The sequence below is a fragment of the Temnothorax americanus genome, unplaced genomic scaffold, assembly GCF_048541705.1.
Source record: "Temnothorax americanus isolate GAGA-0224 unplaced genomic scaffold, ASM4854170v1 Scaffold3, whole genome shotgun sequence".
In the NCBI taxonomy this organism is placed as follows: domain Eukaryota; kingdom Metazoa; phylum Arthropoda; class Insecta; order Hymenoptera; family Formicidae; genus Temnothorax; species Temnothorax americanus.
Genome location: NW_027509442.1, coordinates 6439152 through 6456219, shown reverse-complemented (window position 1 = coordinate 6456219; position 17068 = coordinate 6439152). Strand labels below are relative to the sequence as shown.

Below are 17068 nucleotides of genomic sequence, written 5' to 3'. Positions count from 1 at the left end.
TAAATTGTCCGATGAATGATAAATTCATTCTTTTTGCTCGTGTTGACTTCGTCACTCGTATAGCGAAGAAGATTAAGAAACGGTGAGCTAAATTAAGCATGTAAACAGCAGCGACTGACGCAATAAATAGCGCGCATTGACGTTGGCCGCTATCAATGGAGAATGCTCCCACAGTCGCGACGGTGGCCTGAGTAACTCGTAAAACACGCGCTTTGTGGACACTTGCGTGTATTTTTCTACGGCTTTTCTTCATGGTGGCGCAATCCTCCATAAGGTACCTTCCGGCATGCTTCAAATAAGTGTTTCACCTTCTTGCCGCATATAGTAAACCTTTCTTTCATCTCGTTCCGTCGGTGTCGAGCCAAATTTTGGTTTCAAACCCGTCATACCGACTCTTCGTCTTGTTATTTTTATTCTGTTTATTACCTTGAAATTTACCGACTCTTTCTCATATAAAAATACGGAAAGTCATTGTATTTTTGCTATTTTCAACTTATCTTCATTCTTCAAATGCAAATTTTGAAATTCGAAGTACATACATTGGAGAATTAATTGAAGAATATTGTTTAATTTAATCAAGTTAATGGTGCTTTAATGCTATTCAATCAGAAAATATTGATTTTTTTAAAGAAATTACTCACAACAGTAATTATTCTTTTTCACGATGTTGTACTCGCATCGGACTTACACATTTATGCAGAAAACACGTTGGTTTCCTTCTTCGAATTAACGACTTAATTTGTGTGAATTAATCGAGGTCGGTCGTTCGACAAATTATGCTGATAACCGAAAGCTTCGCAGATTCGAATCAACGCAACGTCGTCGTCAATCCAATCATAAATAATGTACTTAATGATTCCTTAAGGCGATACAACGAGACGTCGCACATTTCGCAATATATATATATAGATAATCTGTTTTGATAACGGTCCTCTCGACGAGAAAACGTGCACTTACTGCAGATTATTTCTAAGAACAACGCAATTAGAACGTTGCAAAAAAAAAGAAAACGTTTGTTAAAGCGCGCTTGCGAGGAATTTCATGGACGATCTCCGCTAATTAATTCTTCATCCTTTCCTAGCGCATAGCTTTAGTTGCAATAAACGGAATGTCGCAAGAAACAATCGTATACTTTTTCCGGATTGCAGAAATGCTGTGTTTGAATGAACAAACAATTTTATTTAATATCGAGACGTAATTCGTTGACTCCATTTATTTTCTTCTTCAATAATTGAAAAATTGAAACAAATTTCAAAACGGATCAATTATATTACGTGTGTATGGATGAATTTTATATAAGTATATAGGGTATTACGGCAATCTAATCTGACGGATTGAGTTGCCATAACAACTTGAGATATGGAAAAGCAAAATATAGTCTCTCTAGCTGCTCTAACTTTGTCACTATTGTGGCATTTGTGCGCGTGCATGTAGCTGCAAAATGTAATTATATATATTTTTTTAATCTGTATGTTTCTTAAAAGATCATTCGATGCAAATTTTTACTCTGCAATAAAGAGTACCAGAGCGTTTTTAGAAAAAATCATTAGTTTAAGAGATATCTTGATCATGTGATTGCGTATATACATGGAATGATCCAATTTTCTGTGAATAAGTTGTAACTTACAATTAGTATCTATTATTTCTTATTTTCTTCAATTTAGACTAAAATTTATTTAACAGCACTTTTTACTTTATGTTTTCGTTTATTATTACTAAGCTAAAAAAATTGAAACGTCAAAGGAGAACAGCTTATATAGTGTTAAATAGAAAATGAAAGTAGCATCCTGCGTTATAATATTCTTCATGTTGCTATTCTCTCAGTTTAACTCCAGCTCGGAAAACAAATATATGCACCGTCGAGAGCGCATCGTGGGCGCAGGGGCGCTCACTGACTCCGGCGTTCTTTGTCTTCGCAACACCAATTGTCATCACAACACCAATTGATGCTTAATAAGAATGAATTTGTGTTGTAACCACGCGTTGTCCCGTGTCTCTGTTGTTTGTGCGCTTCCACTTGGTCCACGGCTAATTAACTAAGTCGTAGAGTCACGAGACTTCTATTTTATTCCGCGCGATGCGCGATACGACGGCGTTATGGCACTAAACCATTGTTTATCGAACTTGCGCTTATCGAAAGACTTTATGGCGAATGGCAAAACTTTCCATAAACATTTATGCGGAAACTTCAACGTATCACAGGGTGAAGGGAAGGAGTAAAAGAGATATCTCCACTCGTGGAATGTTGACGTGATGCACAGAACGCTGTATTTACTTAATTATTTTTTTGCAGATAAAAGAATTATAAAGATGTGTGGCATGTAAAAGGTGATAAATCGCAAATTACTTTAATCAATCTTCTCTCTTTATATATTGATATCTTAATCTTTACTTGACACGCATCGATTATGGCTGCGGTCCATTTGAAGCGTTCTTCTTCACTTTCTTTCTTCATTGAAAGAAAGGAGAAAAGGAATGCTTCGAAGCATTTGCAGCGTCAAGTGGACCGCAGCCTATGCGTCGTATGACAAGACTCGTACGCAAGTCTCGTATAATTATATAATTATCGTTATACAATAATTGGCATGCGAATTTATTTTCGATCATCTATCTTTCAGATGATTTTATCACGCGAGCCTAGTGCGAGTAACGTGATATAACGTAACGTTTATCATTTAATTAACTTGGACATTTCGTTAAATATTCGTTTAATCGATAACACAAGAGTTTGATACCCTCCTAAGAATTCTTTCTTAGAATATCGATCTTTAAACCTTGAACAAAAATACGTTAACGTTTATCTAAAATTAACAGCTAATGATATTCTATCAATTCGACAACCGGGAACTAAACGACCGACAAAGATATTTCTTTATATCCGATCAATTAATTTATTGATTTATACGAAGATCTTTTATCTCTAAGAATGTTTCTTATTACAATTTACAATTATTGATTTATTGACGCGCCGCATTGAATCTCACTAATTCATATAATAGAATTATTCCATTGTAGACGCGCACCATTTAGCATTCCCAAGATTTTCACAATCGAACGACACGGGAAACACTCGAGTCATGGAATAATACAACATTTTAAGAGGCGCGTAAATAAGCTATCAAATTTCTTAAAATCGGCAGATAAGAACTCGGCGGTTATTCACATTTAACACGCTATGCGATAATCACGAATTATCTACGTCGTTTTAAGCGTAAATATACGTAAGCAGCAGTACAATCGCTTATCCTATATTGATGCAGATTACGTGCACTGCTTTTCTTACGTGTGACCTATGTAGATTACGTACTCCATAATGTATTAACGGATTAGACGTTTACAGTACAGTAATGGAACAGCCTTGTCGAGAAGAACTGTTAAATTACAGAGAGATAGAATGAAATCTATCACAAAGTATTTTGCGGTTTCAGTGTAAACTTTGTTCATATAAAAAAATTAAAGTAAATAGATATACATCTTTTTAAATATCTCCACGAATGAAAATCACATGGATTTTAATTCGATGAATAGGGAAGTAAGATATAGTAATTAAAAGTGTCACGTGTCTTTTTGTGAAGACTCTGAGACTTACTCTATCACGCGCGCAAAAAAAAATCTTATTTAATGTTTCTTGCATCCTATATATATAATCGTGATGTACAGGTATACCGTATTCTGTATAGCCGTCAAGATCATCAGATCTCATACATCTGAATTCCTTTCCTTGGGGATATTTAAGAGATACAATCCATCGCTTACTATCCCGATGAAAATGCAACGTAGAATTACAATTAACCCGCTGAAATATCTCGTTATGCTAGTTGTGTTACAATCCTTCAGAAATCGGGTTACGCGTGCGAGGACATCAATTTAAATATTTACTATGTTACGTACCGAATATCGATTAGTTATGCAGATTAAATAATACAAGTCCTGTAAATAGGGTCAAGCATCGAGACTCTGTCAAGTTCGCGTGACCAGGAACGTACCCACAGTTCAACAAATTCGTTATGAAAAGAATTATAACTGTAGAATTACAAAAAAATTACGGTTTTCTATAAAAAAAGATTAAGTTGATCTCGAAATGATTTTAAATCCTTGACACAAAACCAGATTTCTTAACAGAAGAAATGCATCTATCATTCAATCTCCAAAAATAATTTAATATCTATCGAAGATAATCAAGCATATTGATTAAAAGGGGACATCCTGCACATACGCTTATTATATACTTTCTAAAGTAATAAAAAAATACTTAATAATAAGTGAAACTTGACCATTACGATAACAATCTAACTAAACAGAAAATGTGCCAATATATGGTCGATCTGGATCTTTTGTGCCTAATAACATATTTTTCGCGTAATTTACATTTTCCGCTTAGCAAACTACGCGCCGATTACTGTCGGTCTCTAAACGCAATCTCAAACTAAAGTCAAAATCACATGATTAAATTAATAATTAATTTAATAATACCGATACTAATAAGCATTTTTATAGAATAAATTACTTATAAAAGAAAAAAATATTTTCTTATTCAAAAATAAATTCCATATAATTCTAATAACTTATAATTCACATAAAGCTATTTTTTTAACAATTCTACTACTGGATAAAGAATTGTGTAATCGCTAATATCTCACGTGCTATCCGTTTAGTGGTTCGCGAAATGGGACGGTCAGCGGCATGCGCGATCTGAGCGATAAATATCAAATTCACGAGTGGTAAGGATGACCAATGCTACGGCACGCGAAATCCTACGCCTCACGCCTATACCGCTTGTGCTTCCACCGTAAATTTTCCATTCGCCGGTATCCGATACGTTAGCTCTCTCCTATCGCTCTCCTCTTCGCGCCTATAGAACTCACAAGGTCGAACGTCGACGTGGACAGAGAAGCGACGAAATCGAGCATTGCGATCGGCCGGCGCACGTGGCGTGACACCGAAGGCGAAGGTTTACGAGAAGCAGTTTTTGGCACTCGTTCAAAATCTATGAAAAAATATCAATTTCATAAAGAATTCCATAAATTATTTCATAAAGACATCAATTCCACATAACTCAATTCCTTAAAGAAATCACGAAATACGTTATTCTTGGATCTCTCAACTCTTTTCGCTTTCGCGTGCACAGCTTTGTTTTCTTTCACTCATTTCTTGCAGAGCTGTCTTACAAAATTCTGTTAAAGACAACCGATATCTTGTCAATCCTTTATTCCTTTTTTATAGTTTTGTTGCGTTCGAAAATAAGAGATGAGGAATTGATTTAATTGCGTGGTTATAGCTAATAATACTTATGGAAAAGATTCATAGAAGGAGGCTGCGCTCCATGGAAATTTACCGCGGCTCGCTCCTTTGTGTCCCGTTCGTGGTTCCATCCAGAAATGTGAAGTGGATTCTCGGAAGCCACAGTCCGTACATGTGTATGTTATTGAGGCTCGCCACTTCAGAACGTTAAAGATCTTTTTACAGCAATCTTTGAAAAACAAGACTCAATTAACATTCAAAAGAGGCAGTTTTTAACCGACTCTATTTTTATTTAAAATTTAATAACTACAATACGTAAGAATTTCTAAAAATGGCCCTGTTTATCTATTTATTTAAAAAGCTTCATTTTTAGCACTGAAGGAACTTTGGCATTATCAATAAAAATATTACTTAATGTTCAATATATTGCGAAACGCCGCACGAGAAAAAAGGGTTAGCAACTACAGCGAATCTAGTCGCGCGTAAAATATGGGTAACAAAAATTTTTTGCACCGAGAGCCATAGTTTAGCAACGGTAGCAAAATCTTTTTGCAATTATTACTATTATAGCTCTCGCTGCAAAAAATGTTATAGTTATCCATATTTTACGACTTTTGCTATAGTAGCTAATTCTTTTTTTCCGTGGCGGAAAGGATTTATATTTTTATATTTCAATAAAAAAAGGATAATTGTATGAAAGATATGACTTTAAATGTTTTAGAGACAATTGCATTTTTTTGGTATACAATTATCTTTTATGAACATCTTTTTACCTCATCTTTCGACCACTTCAGTGCATATTCAGTTCTACTGCATATATAACACTCTCTCCTGTGTACCATTGCCCATTGAAATGGCAGAATTATACGTATAACATTATCTCAGGGTTTAATTCAAATTTCGCGAATTCCACGCGACAGACTCCGAACATTAATGAAGATCGCTTTTCCCGTCATCGGTATCGCTACATATCTTCACCATTTCTCTCTCGTGCGTTTTCCTCGTCTCAAAGTATCACCTTGCGCATCATCCCAGTTCCATCCACACGATTAACGTTCATCGGCAACTGGTTAATTATCAATGGGCGTTTACCTGCGAGATAAGATATAGGATATAAAGTAACGTAATGCAAAATAAATGCGAAATACCGTTCCACTTAAATCGTCGCGAGTCTCGAACAAAAGGGTCTCTATGGCAGTCCTGACCACGACAACGTTTACCGCACCCGGGAGAGCATAAATCGCGCCCTTATTGCTCGCGTACCATCTGGAAATAAGAAAAAAAAGACCGAGATATAGCTGTTCGCGACGAAAGAAGGAGAGAGAGAGAGAGAGAGAGAGAGTGACAGAGGAAGAAAGAAAGAAAGAAAGAAAGAAAGAAAGAAGGAGAGAAAACGCCAAATCGGCCAAATGAATCCGTGGCGGTCTATTCCGCTGAGCGCGTAGTGGGGACTGCGAGGAGTGCGCTGAGTGCGCTCTCCGTCAATAAGAGGGGGAAGGGGAACCTTCCTGCACAATCTGCCCTGATCTGCACTCCTCCGTCGCCGAGGGAAGGAGAGAGACGGTGAGACCGAGACCGAGGTATGTACGAGGGGTGCGCGCGCGCGCACGGGAGTGGGGGAAGGTACGCGGAGAGAGCGGATCCTCGGGCTCGGGGCTCGGGGCCGCCCCTGGTTGCGTCGTGACACACAGCTGATCGCCGATCAGTCGGCTCGTGACGCACGTCATCGCAACGCGTGTCGCGCGAGCGTGGAGAGTGCGTGTGGTTAAAGGCCCCGCGCGTCGATACACCGCGCCGCACCGCACGCGGCGGAAGGATGACCGCGACGGCGACGGCGACGGCGACGGTCTGAAGGGCGAGTCGAGGTTCATGCGCGTGCCCCGCTGTCGCTCCGCGTTCTCTATGCGCCTAGACGACAACGACGACGACAACGACGAGGACGAGGAGGAGGAAGCGGACGAGGAGGAGGTAGCCGACGGACGTGGGCGGCGGTATCGACGGTCAGCGCCCGACCGGGTCTATGACTGGAACGGAGGCGGCGGATGATCGCGGAGACGAAGGTAGGCGGTGGAAGCGGAGCACGAGGACGGAGGACGACGACGACGACGCCGACGCCGTCGCTGGCACGCACGGGCACGGGTCCGCGACACGGCCCATCAGCGGGAAGGACTCGCAGCGCCGTGCGCCGTTTCCGCGCGGAGCGTTGACGCGCGCCTCCCCGACGTCATCGGTCATCGTCGTGTCACCGCGGTCAGAGCGCGGTGCGTCTCTCATCCACCTACGCCACCGGTGAATACACGTACGCGCGCGCGCGTGCAACGAGTGATAAAAGAGCGCGCGTTGTCTTGTCCTGGAGGAGGGGCAGACGGCCGAAGGAAGGAAAGAGGAAAGCGGGACCGCTATTGCCCTTGTATTCTCTCTTTCTCTCTCTCTCTCCTTCTCTTCTTTTCTTCCATTTATCTGTTGTCGTTTCGCGCTACTGTGTTTGGTCTTGTATACATACGCGTACAGGCACGCACACGCCTAGGTTCGCTCTCCCCGTGGCGGCAATCGCGTTTTTTATCTCCCCCAGCCGCGTATGCAGACAGCCCGCGGTCTCACCCGCGTGTGTCATTTTAGTGCGTACGGTACGTGCGCGCGCGCGCGCGAGAGAGAGAGAGCCGCGATTAAAGGTCGATGACGATGCAACGGGTTCAAGATCAGGACAATGGGATCAACATCAAGTTCGGCCCGGGCAAGCCCCGGAAGGGCGACTACAGGCCGGTGTCGCAGAGCCCCGATGACAACAAAGACCGTCGAAATGGGACCGATAAGCCAGGTACCGCGTTTTGTATATGTCGATATATGATATCGTTGGCCCGAGTTTACGGAACCAGCTTTGTCCTTATCAGTATCGTTGGCGCGAGCGACAATCGCCAATTAACGATAACATTGTCGTTAGGAAGTTATATAGAATCAGGCCCGGCAGGTGAGTCGGCCGATCGTCGACGATCGAAGCCCGGAAGAAGCGAGCGGAGTCGCTTCTTCCGCACCTTGGGGTCGGCTGATTTTTCAGGGAAATCCAGGAAATCGTGCGTCTCTCGATCCCCGGACAGCATCCGGCCGTCGCGATATTTTTACGCGGCCCATCGCGGTTTTCCGCGTGAGATTGCGAGTCGCGAGTCGCGAGACGTTATTCAAAATTAAATGGGTCGTGGCAAGAATTTTCTCTAAGGTTTATTTATATATACATTTATTATTTTAGTATTTGATATTACGAAAGTAATATTTTAATTAATTAATATTGCGATCTCAATATATGTGTGTGTGTATTATATATAAGTAAATATAGTCGAAACTCACGGGAGGAGTTTCGACTATATACATTTTAGATTAATCGAGACATATGGAGGAGAAAGCTGTGTCTGCTGACGTTATTGCAAACGTCACGGAATGACAATTACAGGATGAATTATGGGAATCACGAGGAAACTCGTCGGGGACGTTTGTTCACGCCGTTTCGAGATATCCTCTGTTATCTTTCGGATACGTAACGATTTTTGCTAACTCCAGCTGGTGTTTACCGATAACCTCCAGCGCAGTTCAAGAGGCATGTTGTTGTTTCGCTTGGACATCTGCGCGTTTTTCGTTGTTCTTCTAAGCAAAGTTTATATACATATATATATATATATATATATATATATATATATATATTTTTTTAATTCGATCTAAGCATCACATGACTTCCGTTCGTATATCGCGTTTTATTTCACTAAATGTGTACACGCAACATTTTGTATTGAGATATATTATTTTAAGTTACGTTATAATTTAATTCTAATGTAACTCATATAAAATAATAATATACAAAACGTTGCGTAATTTAATTATAACGTAACTTGTCTGTGTAATAAACTTTAATAATTCGCGAATAAGTTATACGTGTATAAAAACAGATCCGTGTTTTTCTCCTTTTAAATCGGCAAATGAAACCGAGTCAGAAATATTTTATTAAATTTGAAATACGTACCCGAGAAATAATATAGAATGATGCCCGACACACCTTTGTTGCCACTCTTATCGCGATATGACCGTATCACCGAATTATCTCGCCGTTACTATCATTATCTCTTAAATTTTTCGCCGCACGTCCGCATCCACAACTTTTTCCACTAATGAGGATGAGCTTTGGATGCTCGCTCTTATTCGCCGCTTCTCCATTTCCGCGTTACTCCATCTTTGGGATCACTGCACGACGTTTGGAATCGCCCGTTATAGATAGAACTTTTATAAATAGAAGGGTTGGATAAAAAATTGGCCCAAGAGCCAAGAAGTAACGTCAGCGAGTGTAAAACTGACGTATAATGATGAAAACGTATATCGTATAGGTATACCTGCCAACATCGATGTCGTAGTAAAATCTTCCAGCTTTATTAATCACAGCTTTCGTCTGGTTCGTATAAGTACAACACTAAGATCTACATTTTCACAGGCACAATTCCTTTCGCAGTAATATTCGATACTAAAATAAATGTATGAATAAACCTTGGAGAAAATTCGTACGGGAGTAAATTTACCGCGATATTAAATTCATTCTAAGAGCTTGACATTTTTTATCGTTTTATTCTGTTCCCCCGACATGCCGATGTCTCAGAAAAATCTGGTAATAAATTATTATTTTTTTTTTTAATTAGGAAAGAAATTATATTCTATTTTTGCGTACCGATGTGCAATTATATAGATGTTAAATAAAGCGGATATAAGTTATATATATCGGTGTCTTTCTCCGTTAAAAAATAAAACCTCCCGAATTTTTTAAGACGTTTTAACAAAAGAATTAATGAGAAATCTTTTTTTATCCAGAAAGAGAAGGGAATCGCGTCGGAAATAGGAAGATTCTAAATTGGAAGAAACTCGTTTACGCTAATTGAATTCCTGTCGCGCGAGTCGTTTTTAATTCATCCATTGTCCGCGTATAAAAAACGAATAAGCGAGATTGCGAACGTCAGAAACGGAAATGACTTCCGCGTGTAAAGTGGCGGGTATATCACAGTGTTGCATACCGATGAATGTTTGCTCTTTTGTCGGCGAAATTATACAACTTTCCTTTGTCCACGCACAATAGGATATGATTGTATGGGATTGCTTACATCGTCCCATTCCTCCCCTCCAGAATGAATCGGCGTGACTTTTATACATCGTATTCGGCGTGTTTACGACTGTGCGACCGCGATGTTGACGCTCGCACAGGTGCTCACCCCCATGTCGGCATTAAGCCGAACGTTCCGAACAAGTTTAGCCGGTTTCGCGTCGCGAAATCAAAATATGAGGAAGTTAGAGCCGCACCGTTTCTCATTAGCGTATACCATATGTCACAATTTCCATCCATTTCCATCTCGTTATCGCGTTTCCACCCGCCGAATACGCACACCGCGGAGGAGAACATCTGTCATTGTCTACTTATTGTCTGACGGCCTGATTGCCGTCGTTTGCTCAGCCTTCCCGCGAATCGATTACACAAGATTAACGATGTACCCGATGTACGAAACCGTGTTACAAATTCTGTTCCGCCTTTTGTTCGCCGAGCCGCACCGCGTCGTGCGATAGACTGTCGGAAGTAGAAGCAATTCCCACCGTTCTTTTTCATCGTTTTCTTTTTTAAAGAGTCATAAAAATAACGATCTTACTTTATGTAAAACAAGTAGAGCGGGGCATTTAACGAACATGAAGCAATTGAAATTTTTCCAAAGAAAGATTATCCATGCATTTTTTTTTTCCTTTTGCGTTTACTTATCTCCATATAAAGGAGGTCTGAGCAACTACAAAGTCCAGAAGCTATGAACTATTATATGCCAACCGAATGAACTTTGGATTATCGCCTTGTTGACAAAAAAAAGGAGAAAAAAATTTTTTTTTAATAAGATTAATGAAGGAAAAAGTATTGCGAGGAATAACGTTCTGTATTATTATAAGCGACGTGAAAATTTTTGAAAGAATCGTTTAAAATAAGAGATTCCCAATTTCTTTTTTTTACCAAGAGAGCCATATTAAAATATTTGTAATAATCGAGAGCCCGGAGATGAAGTATTTCTCACATAAAAATAAAATAACTTAATTTAAAAATTCTCTCGCGTTACACAACGCTAAAATTTCTTGGCTGGCCGGATCTCTAGATCAAAAGATTCTGAAAGATTAAGAGATTCTCTATCTTTATATTGCAGCGAAAGATGAGAAGGCGGAAGAGGAGTTAGTCCCACCGGATGGAGGCTGGGGATGGCTGGTGCTCCTGGCCGCCGTCATGGTCAACCTTCTTATACCCGGCACCATCAAGTCCTTCGGGGTGTTGTTCGTCGAATTCCTCGACGTATTCGACGCGTCACCGTCGGCAGCTGCATGGATACCGTCGCTATGTTACTTCCTGTACAGCTCGCTGGGTAAGAAAACCGCCGCCTCGAGAGTATCTCTAAGTCGCGGGTCCACGGTTTTTTTTTAGACATCTCTCCCAGGTCGGGTTCCGTCAAGGGTCCCGTTTCTTTTTTCCCCGCGACTTGTCCCAGTTTTCGCGCTTACGTAATTCGCGATTAAATATTTAGGCGTGTCTCACTCTGTTTACCGCGCCTTATTGAAACGTCAAAATCTCCGGGCCGTGTTTACATATCAGTTCGATTACAGTTTCGCGATATTTTTATGAAAGGAACTCTTTAGAGTTATTGTCAAACACACACGCATCAACTTTCACGTTACGTCATGATGCATACGCGGGCTTGTACGTACGTACATTACGTTCTTTGTAAAGGGAAAAAGGTCAATTCGCGATAGATAAAAGATTCCGAGAAATGCTTGCGTATACTTAATTGCGTATTGTCTGTGCGATGTTTACCCGTTTTTCCTCGGGTAGACGTTATTATTGTTATGAATCACGTTGATGAATTCAAGCAAACATGGGAATTAATTTGTTTTATCTTCACGCGTGTTATGTTTGACGAGAATCTGGATCACACCGGACTGCGCATGCCTTCTCGCAAGAACGATACCTATATAATCGTGTAACATGTGATTTCATCAAAATTCGAAGAACGGAGAATGCACCTTTATAAGTGGTTTCTAAGCAAACTACTTATAAAGGTGTATATTCTCCGTTGTTGTTACACTACTTGTATTTTTAATTGATATTTTATCGTTCCAGGCCCACTCTCTAGTGTACTTTCGGTTAAGTATTCCTATCGTACGGTAACTTTAATAGGAGGGACATTTGCCGCGGCGGGGATGATGCTGAGTTATTTCGCGAATTCTGTGGCCTTTCTATACGTTAGGTAACATATTTTTCTCTTTTAATGCAAAATAGAGATCAATTGATTGATCGTTTATTTGCGCAACAAATATCTTCATAATAAAAGCAGTCGGTATCATATCTTTGCTTGGAAAAAAAAAAACTTCGGTAAAAACAAGATTTGTTAAAATAAATGATCTCCTAGATTATTGTGTATTCAGTTGTATTCAGTTTCATCCTGTAATAAGGTAGAATCACTGTAAAAGTTTTTTTTCAAAGAAATTACAGAAAAATCGCAGAATTACACAGGCAAAATGTAAATGTTCAGATAAATCCATTCGGCATTAATAAAGATGAGCGACAATATGAAAAAAAGAAAGTGTATGAAATATACAAAAAGTGCAAAGTTCAACATATTGGCTTTTTAGAATTTATTTACTCTCTCGAATTTATTCAGAATATTCGTTGTGCAACGTATTATTATTATTATTATTATTCTAAAGAGCGCACGCAAATATTTCTTACGCAATTCTCTCTGTTTCCAGTTATGGTGTATTCGTAGGTACGGGTGCTGGATTAGCGTTTCCTCCGACTGTATATATCGTGACATCTTATTTTGTACGGCTACGAGGACTCGCCAACGGGCTCTGCATATCCGGCAGTGCATTAGGTTCAATATTTCTTCCGCCCGTTCTGGGCTTTCTTCTACGCGAGTACGGCTACAGGTGAGCCTACGATTGCACTGTTCAAGAACAAAATAAGTTTCTGCGATCTGAGTGGCATAAACGGTTCTTAAATAATTTTCGCTTTTTAAAAATAAGTACGTTGCGCGTATCTCGTAGAAACATTTTGAAAAAAAAATATATAGATTAGAAAAACAGCGGTTTATACGTGGAACGTTATAGCAGATAAAAAAACCATTGTTTAGTTTCGAATTTAATTTAATTTAATAAATTTAATCAGACGTTAAATTGCAATAATGTACGGCTTCTTATATGCAATAATAAAGAATAAAAGTGGAGAGAGAAGAGAGGATAAATATAGTTAATCTCACATTTATCGAAAACTGATAAACGCTATAATAAACAAATAAAATTTCTTTGAAAACAAGACCTTATTTATAATTTTTCGATCGGTTATTACTATGCACGTAATACATAAGGACACAGTAATTGTCGTTCTATCGTTGACCGTCAATCTCTCTAGCAATTAATAATAACAATTTATAAAATTGATCGATGCTTGTTCGTTTACAGAGGCGCAGTGTTAGTAATGGGCGCTGTCACGCTAAACGTCTGGGCGAGCGCGCTTCTGTACCATCCGGTGGAGTGGCACCTGGTGCCAGCTCGGCCTTCAAACGACAGCGACGCGCACGATAAGGATGGAGAGACCATGTCGGTGACCGTCAACAGCAGCCCCGAGCAAACGACGGAGAAGGCCAACAACCAGCTGACGTCACTGAGCAACTCGGTAAACGAGAAGGCTGCACCGATCGTACCGAAGAGCGCGTCGAGCGTCGCCCTGGAGTATTACAAGAACACACCGGTGCAAGGCCGCACGCGAAAAATCAGCATGCCCACCGGGCGCGAGATCAGCGGGCAGATGCACAGCACGCCGGCGTTGCACGCCGTACCGGAGCGCGGCGGTGCCATGGTCGATTCCGGCAAGTACGCCAGAACGGCGAGGTCACCGCTGCACTCGCCCAGCGCGTCGTCTTTCAACTACGTCAGTACGCCGTACCACGGTAGCACGCTGTCGGTTCTGCACCCGGAACGCGCGTCCACGTTGACGCTGAACGCCATTTCCAGCACGTTCAGGAAGTCGACGACGACGGAGCAGAAGCAGCGCGAGCACGATGAGAAGGATCAACGGAACAAATTCTTCGACTTCAGTCTGCTCAAAGATCCCATCTACCTCGTCATTCTCATCTCCAACTCCACCAACGCCATCAGCTATACCAACTTCATCATTCTGCTGCCGGCCTACGCCATCTCCCTAGGGTTCGACAATTGGGACGCGTCGCTGTTGCTATCGATCGTCTCCATGCTCGACCTGGTAGGCCGTATCGGCGGCTCCGCTCTCTCCGACGTCAAGATCATGCCCAAGCATTGGTACTTCATCGGCGGTTTGCTCGCCTCCGGGATCTCCTTGGCCATCCTGCCCACTTCTGACACGTACGTCGTGCTGTCCATTTATTGCTCTTTCTTCGGTCTCGCGTCCGGCATCTACGTCGGCATCACCGCCGTCATTATGGCTGATATGCTGGGCACGGAGAAGCTCACCTCGTCCTACGGCATCTCGTTGTTCGTCAACGGTGTCATTCAATTGGTGGGTCCGCCGATTTGCGGCATAGTGTTCGAGCAGATCGGCAGCTACGGACCAATCTTCAGTATACTAGGCATCATTCTGGTGTTCGGCTCGTCTCTTTGGGGCATAGTGCCGTTCATCCGGAGGAGACAGGCAGCGTTGGAGAAGCCCGCCAGTATAGACAAAGTATAGTAGACCAAATAAACTAAGTAAAGTATAGACGTCTGTTTTCATCGTTAGTATCTCGAAATTGTAGATTTTCGTTTTTACATTTTCGAATTTGAGTTTTTGGGATAATCGTGTATCGTAGACATATACGCGAGCGAGCGAGAAAACGATCTCAAGTTTTCGAATTTTAAAATGTAAAATTATGAGAAAGAAGACCATCGAGTCGCGCGCGACTCGACATTTTGCAAGAGGGCACACGTGAGCTTAATTGCGCGGTTGCCGAAAAAAGCAGCCATGCGAGTAGCGTATATTTAAGTGCGTAAAAGAAAGAGAGAAAGAGTGAGAAAGTGGCCGAATATTATAATTATATAATATTAAAATTATATAATTATATAATATGTAATATTAAACTGTGATGTTAGCACGAGTGTCGTGTATTGAAGCTACATTGACGAAGTCTTCGGCCCGAGCGAGTTACAGCGAAAGGAAGCATCGAAGTTTTCGCTTAGTCCGGCGACTTTACAGTCCACGAACTGTCTACGATGACTAATTGCCGAATAATTATTAACTGTAATAACTATACCTATAATTGAACGTCAAAGTGCGGTAAATGTGAGAAAATCTTATTGTATATATCAAGCATTTGTTTGTCTATTATCTTGAGTATTTACTGATGTTTGTACGTAAGCGAGTAATTCGTGCAAAACCTTCATCTCGGGAAATGTAACCGTCGTTACATTTCTCATTAACGATTTGAACGATGATAGTTGAAATTTAGAAAGTAATCTTTGGAAGAATTGAGAATTGCGCACAATAATTAACGAAATGCATTTAAGACCAGTACTTATGATAGTGAAGTGCAAATACTTAAAGTGAATGATACTTAATACGATAGAAATGCAAAAAAATATGAATAATAAAAGTTATTTTGCATATTCAAGGGTGAAAGTGATGAAAAAAAATATCTATTGTACCGTATGGTCTTTGAAAATCTTATAAAAGACCAAATATCGATTCTTTTTAAGATACAACAAAAATTATTCCATCCAACGGAATTGACTTCACTCTGTGTGAGTAATTAGATTCCAATTGGATCACATTTACCGCCAAACATACGCCATTATACTGGCGATGGGATATCGCACAATGCAATCTTACCCGTCGTAGTCTTTATAAAGCGGATTATTTAGATAGACATTTCGAGATAAGGATTTTTTAGAAACACGGGAACGCGTTCTTCCTTGAAAGCGCAAAGAAAAATCTCTTGCCTTACACCTGGAAAAAAGAAATTGCCCTCTCTCTGAAAGTAACATTTTCTCACCGGCACGAAGACTATAATCTAGTTTTATTCGAGTACTCTCTTAGTCGGAGAAACGGCGGTCGCGTGACTGGTGCTAGTTGCATCGGAACGAAAATGCGATGGCATAATTTAGCGCGTGTACCAATGTTCTGATAGGCCTATGATAAAAGTAAACCGTTACGAGTTCTAGACATGGTGTCTCATAAAGACTCGATCGTATATAAACGCTATTTTAGTGTTAGAATGATCGGAAGTGAGTTCTGCTTGTAAGACGAACCATCGTCTTACTCACTAGAGGTAAGAATCGCTTTCGAATAGAGGCTGCCTCTTTTTTTCTAAATCGAGAATAAGATAACTAAAGATAAGAAAAGATCCGCAAGAAGTACAAGACTTGTGACCGTATAAGCAAGACATGTCCGGCGAAATGTAGGTTTCACGCCTTTCTAGCATTAACGTCGTCTTTCGGCCCTCGAAAGAGGTTCGACTCGTACTCCAGGCTCTTTCAAAATCCGCCGGAAATAATGCCTTATGAGTAGGTCATAAGTAGTTCGTAAGTGTGTAATATAGGAAAAATATATTATGTTTATATAACTCTATACAAATACACAAAATAAAAAAAATAAAAAAAAATCAGGATAATTCATTGACATTTTTCCTATTAATTCGTTACTCGTGAAAATTAATTATTACAATTTTTGTCCTTTATTTACGCGCATTATAATCTCTATGTACGTTATATTTTTATTTATATTATAAATAAAAGAAAGGTTGAATCGGGTCGAAATTAATTAATATAAAACAGC

General features: G+C 40.3%; 1 protein-coding gene and 1 long non-coding RNA gene across 11 annotated transcripts; one reads left to right on the top strand and one right to left on the bottom strand.

Moving 5' to 3' along the window:
• The first annotated feature begins 81 nt into the window (after window positions 1-81).
• Window positions 82-16923, top strand: Hrm (solute carrier family 16 member hermes). Of its 3 annotated transcripts, XM_077412065.1 has the most exons (6): window positions 82-274; window positions 7861-8059; window positions 11442-11654; window positions 12407-12533; window positions 13036-13215; window positions 13747-16923. In XM_077412065.1, the coding sequence occupies exons 2-6, from the start codon at window positions 7918-7920 to the stop codon at window positions 14987-14989; spliced, it is 1905 nt and encodes a 634-aa protein (XP_077268191.1). In that variant the 5' UTR covers window positions 82-274; window positions 7861-7917; the 3' UTR covers window positions 14990-16923. The 3 variants fall into 3 exon arrangements, with proteins under 3 accessions (XP_077268191.1, XP_077268192.1, XP_077268190.1); XM_077412066.1 differs by lacking the exon at window positions 7861-8059; XM_077412064.1 differs by lacking the exon at window positions 82-274 and having other exon boundaries at window positions 6840-8059.
• LOC143900572 (uncharacterized) lies at window positions 2246-11434 on the bottom strand. Of its 8 annotated transcripts, none has more exons than XR_013257829.1 (6): window positions 10284-11434; window positions 9615-9742; window positions 9251-9504; window positions 6015-6507; window positions 5336-5470; window positions 2246-4987 (listed from the first exon to the last, which is right to left on the bottom strand). It is a non-coding gene; the product is annotated as an uncharacterized LOC143900572 (long non-coding RNA). The 8 variants fall into 8 exon arrangements; XR_013257830.1 differs by having other exon boundaries at window positions 9251-9468; window positions 10284-11433; XR_013257834.1 differs by lacking the exon at window positions 9251-9504 and having other exon boundaries at window positions 10284-11427.
• Window positions 16924-17068: the final 145 nt, after the last annotated feature.

Coding starts and splice junctions, on each gene's coding strand:
- Hrm (XM_077412065.1), top strand. CDS start 7,918: ATGACGATGCAACGGGTTCAAGATCAGGACAATGGGATCAACATCAAG. Junction 11,655..12,406: donor CTTCCTGTACAGCTCGCTGG/GTAAGAAAACCG, acceptor TTATCGTTCCAG/GCCCACTCTCTAGTGTACTT. Junction 12,534..13,035: donor GTGGCCTTTCTATACGTTAG/GTAACATATTTT, acceptor CTCTGTTTCCAG/TTATGGTGTATTCGTAGGTA.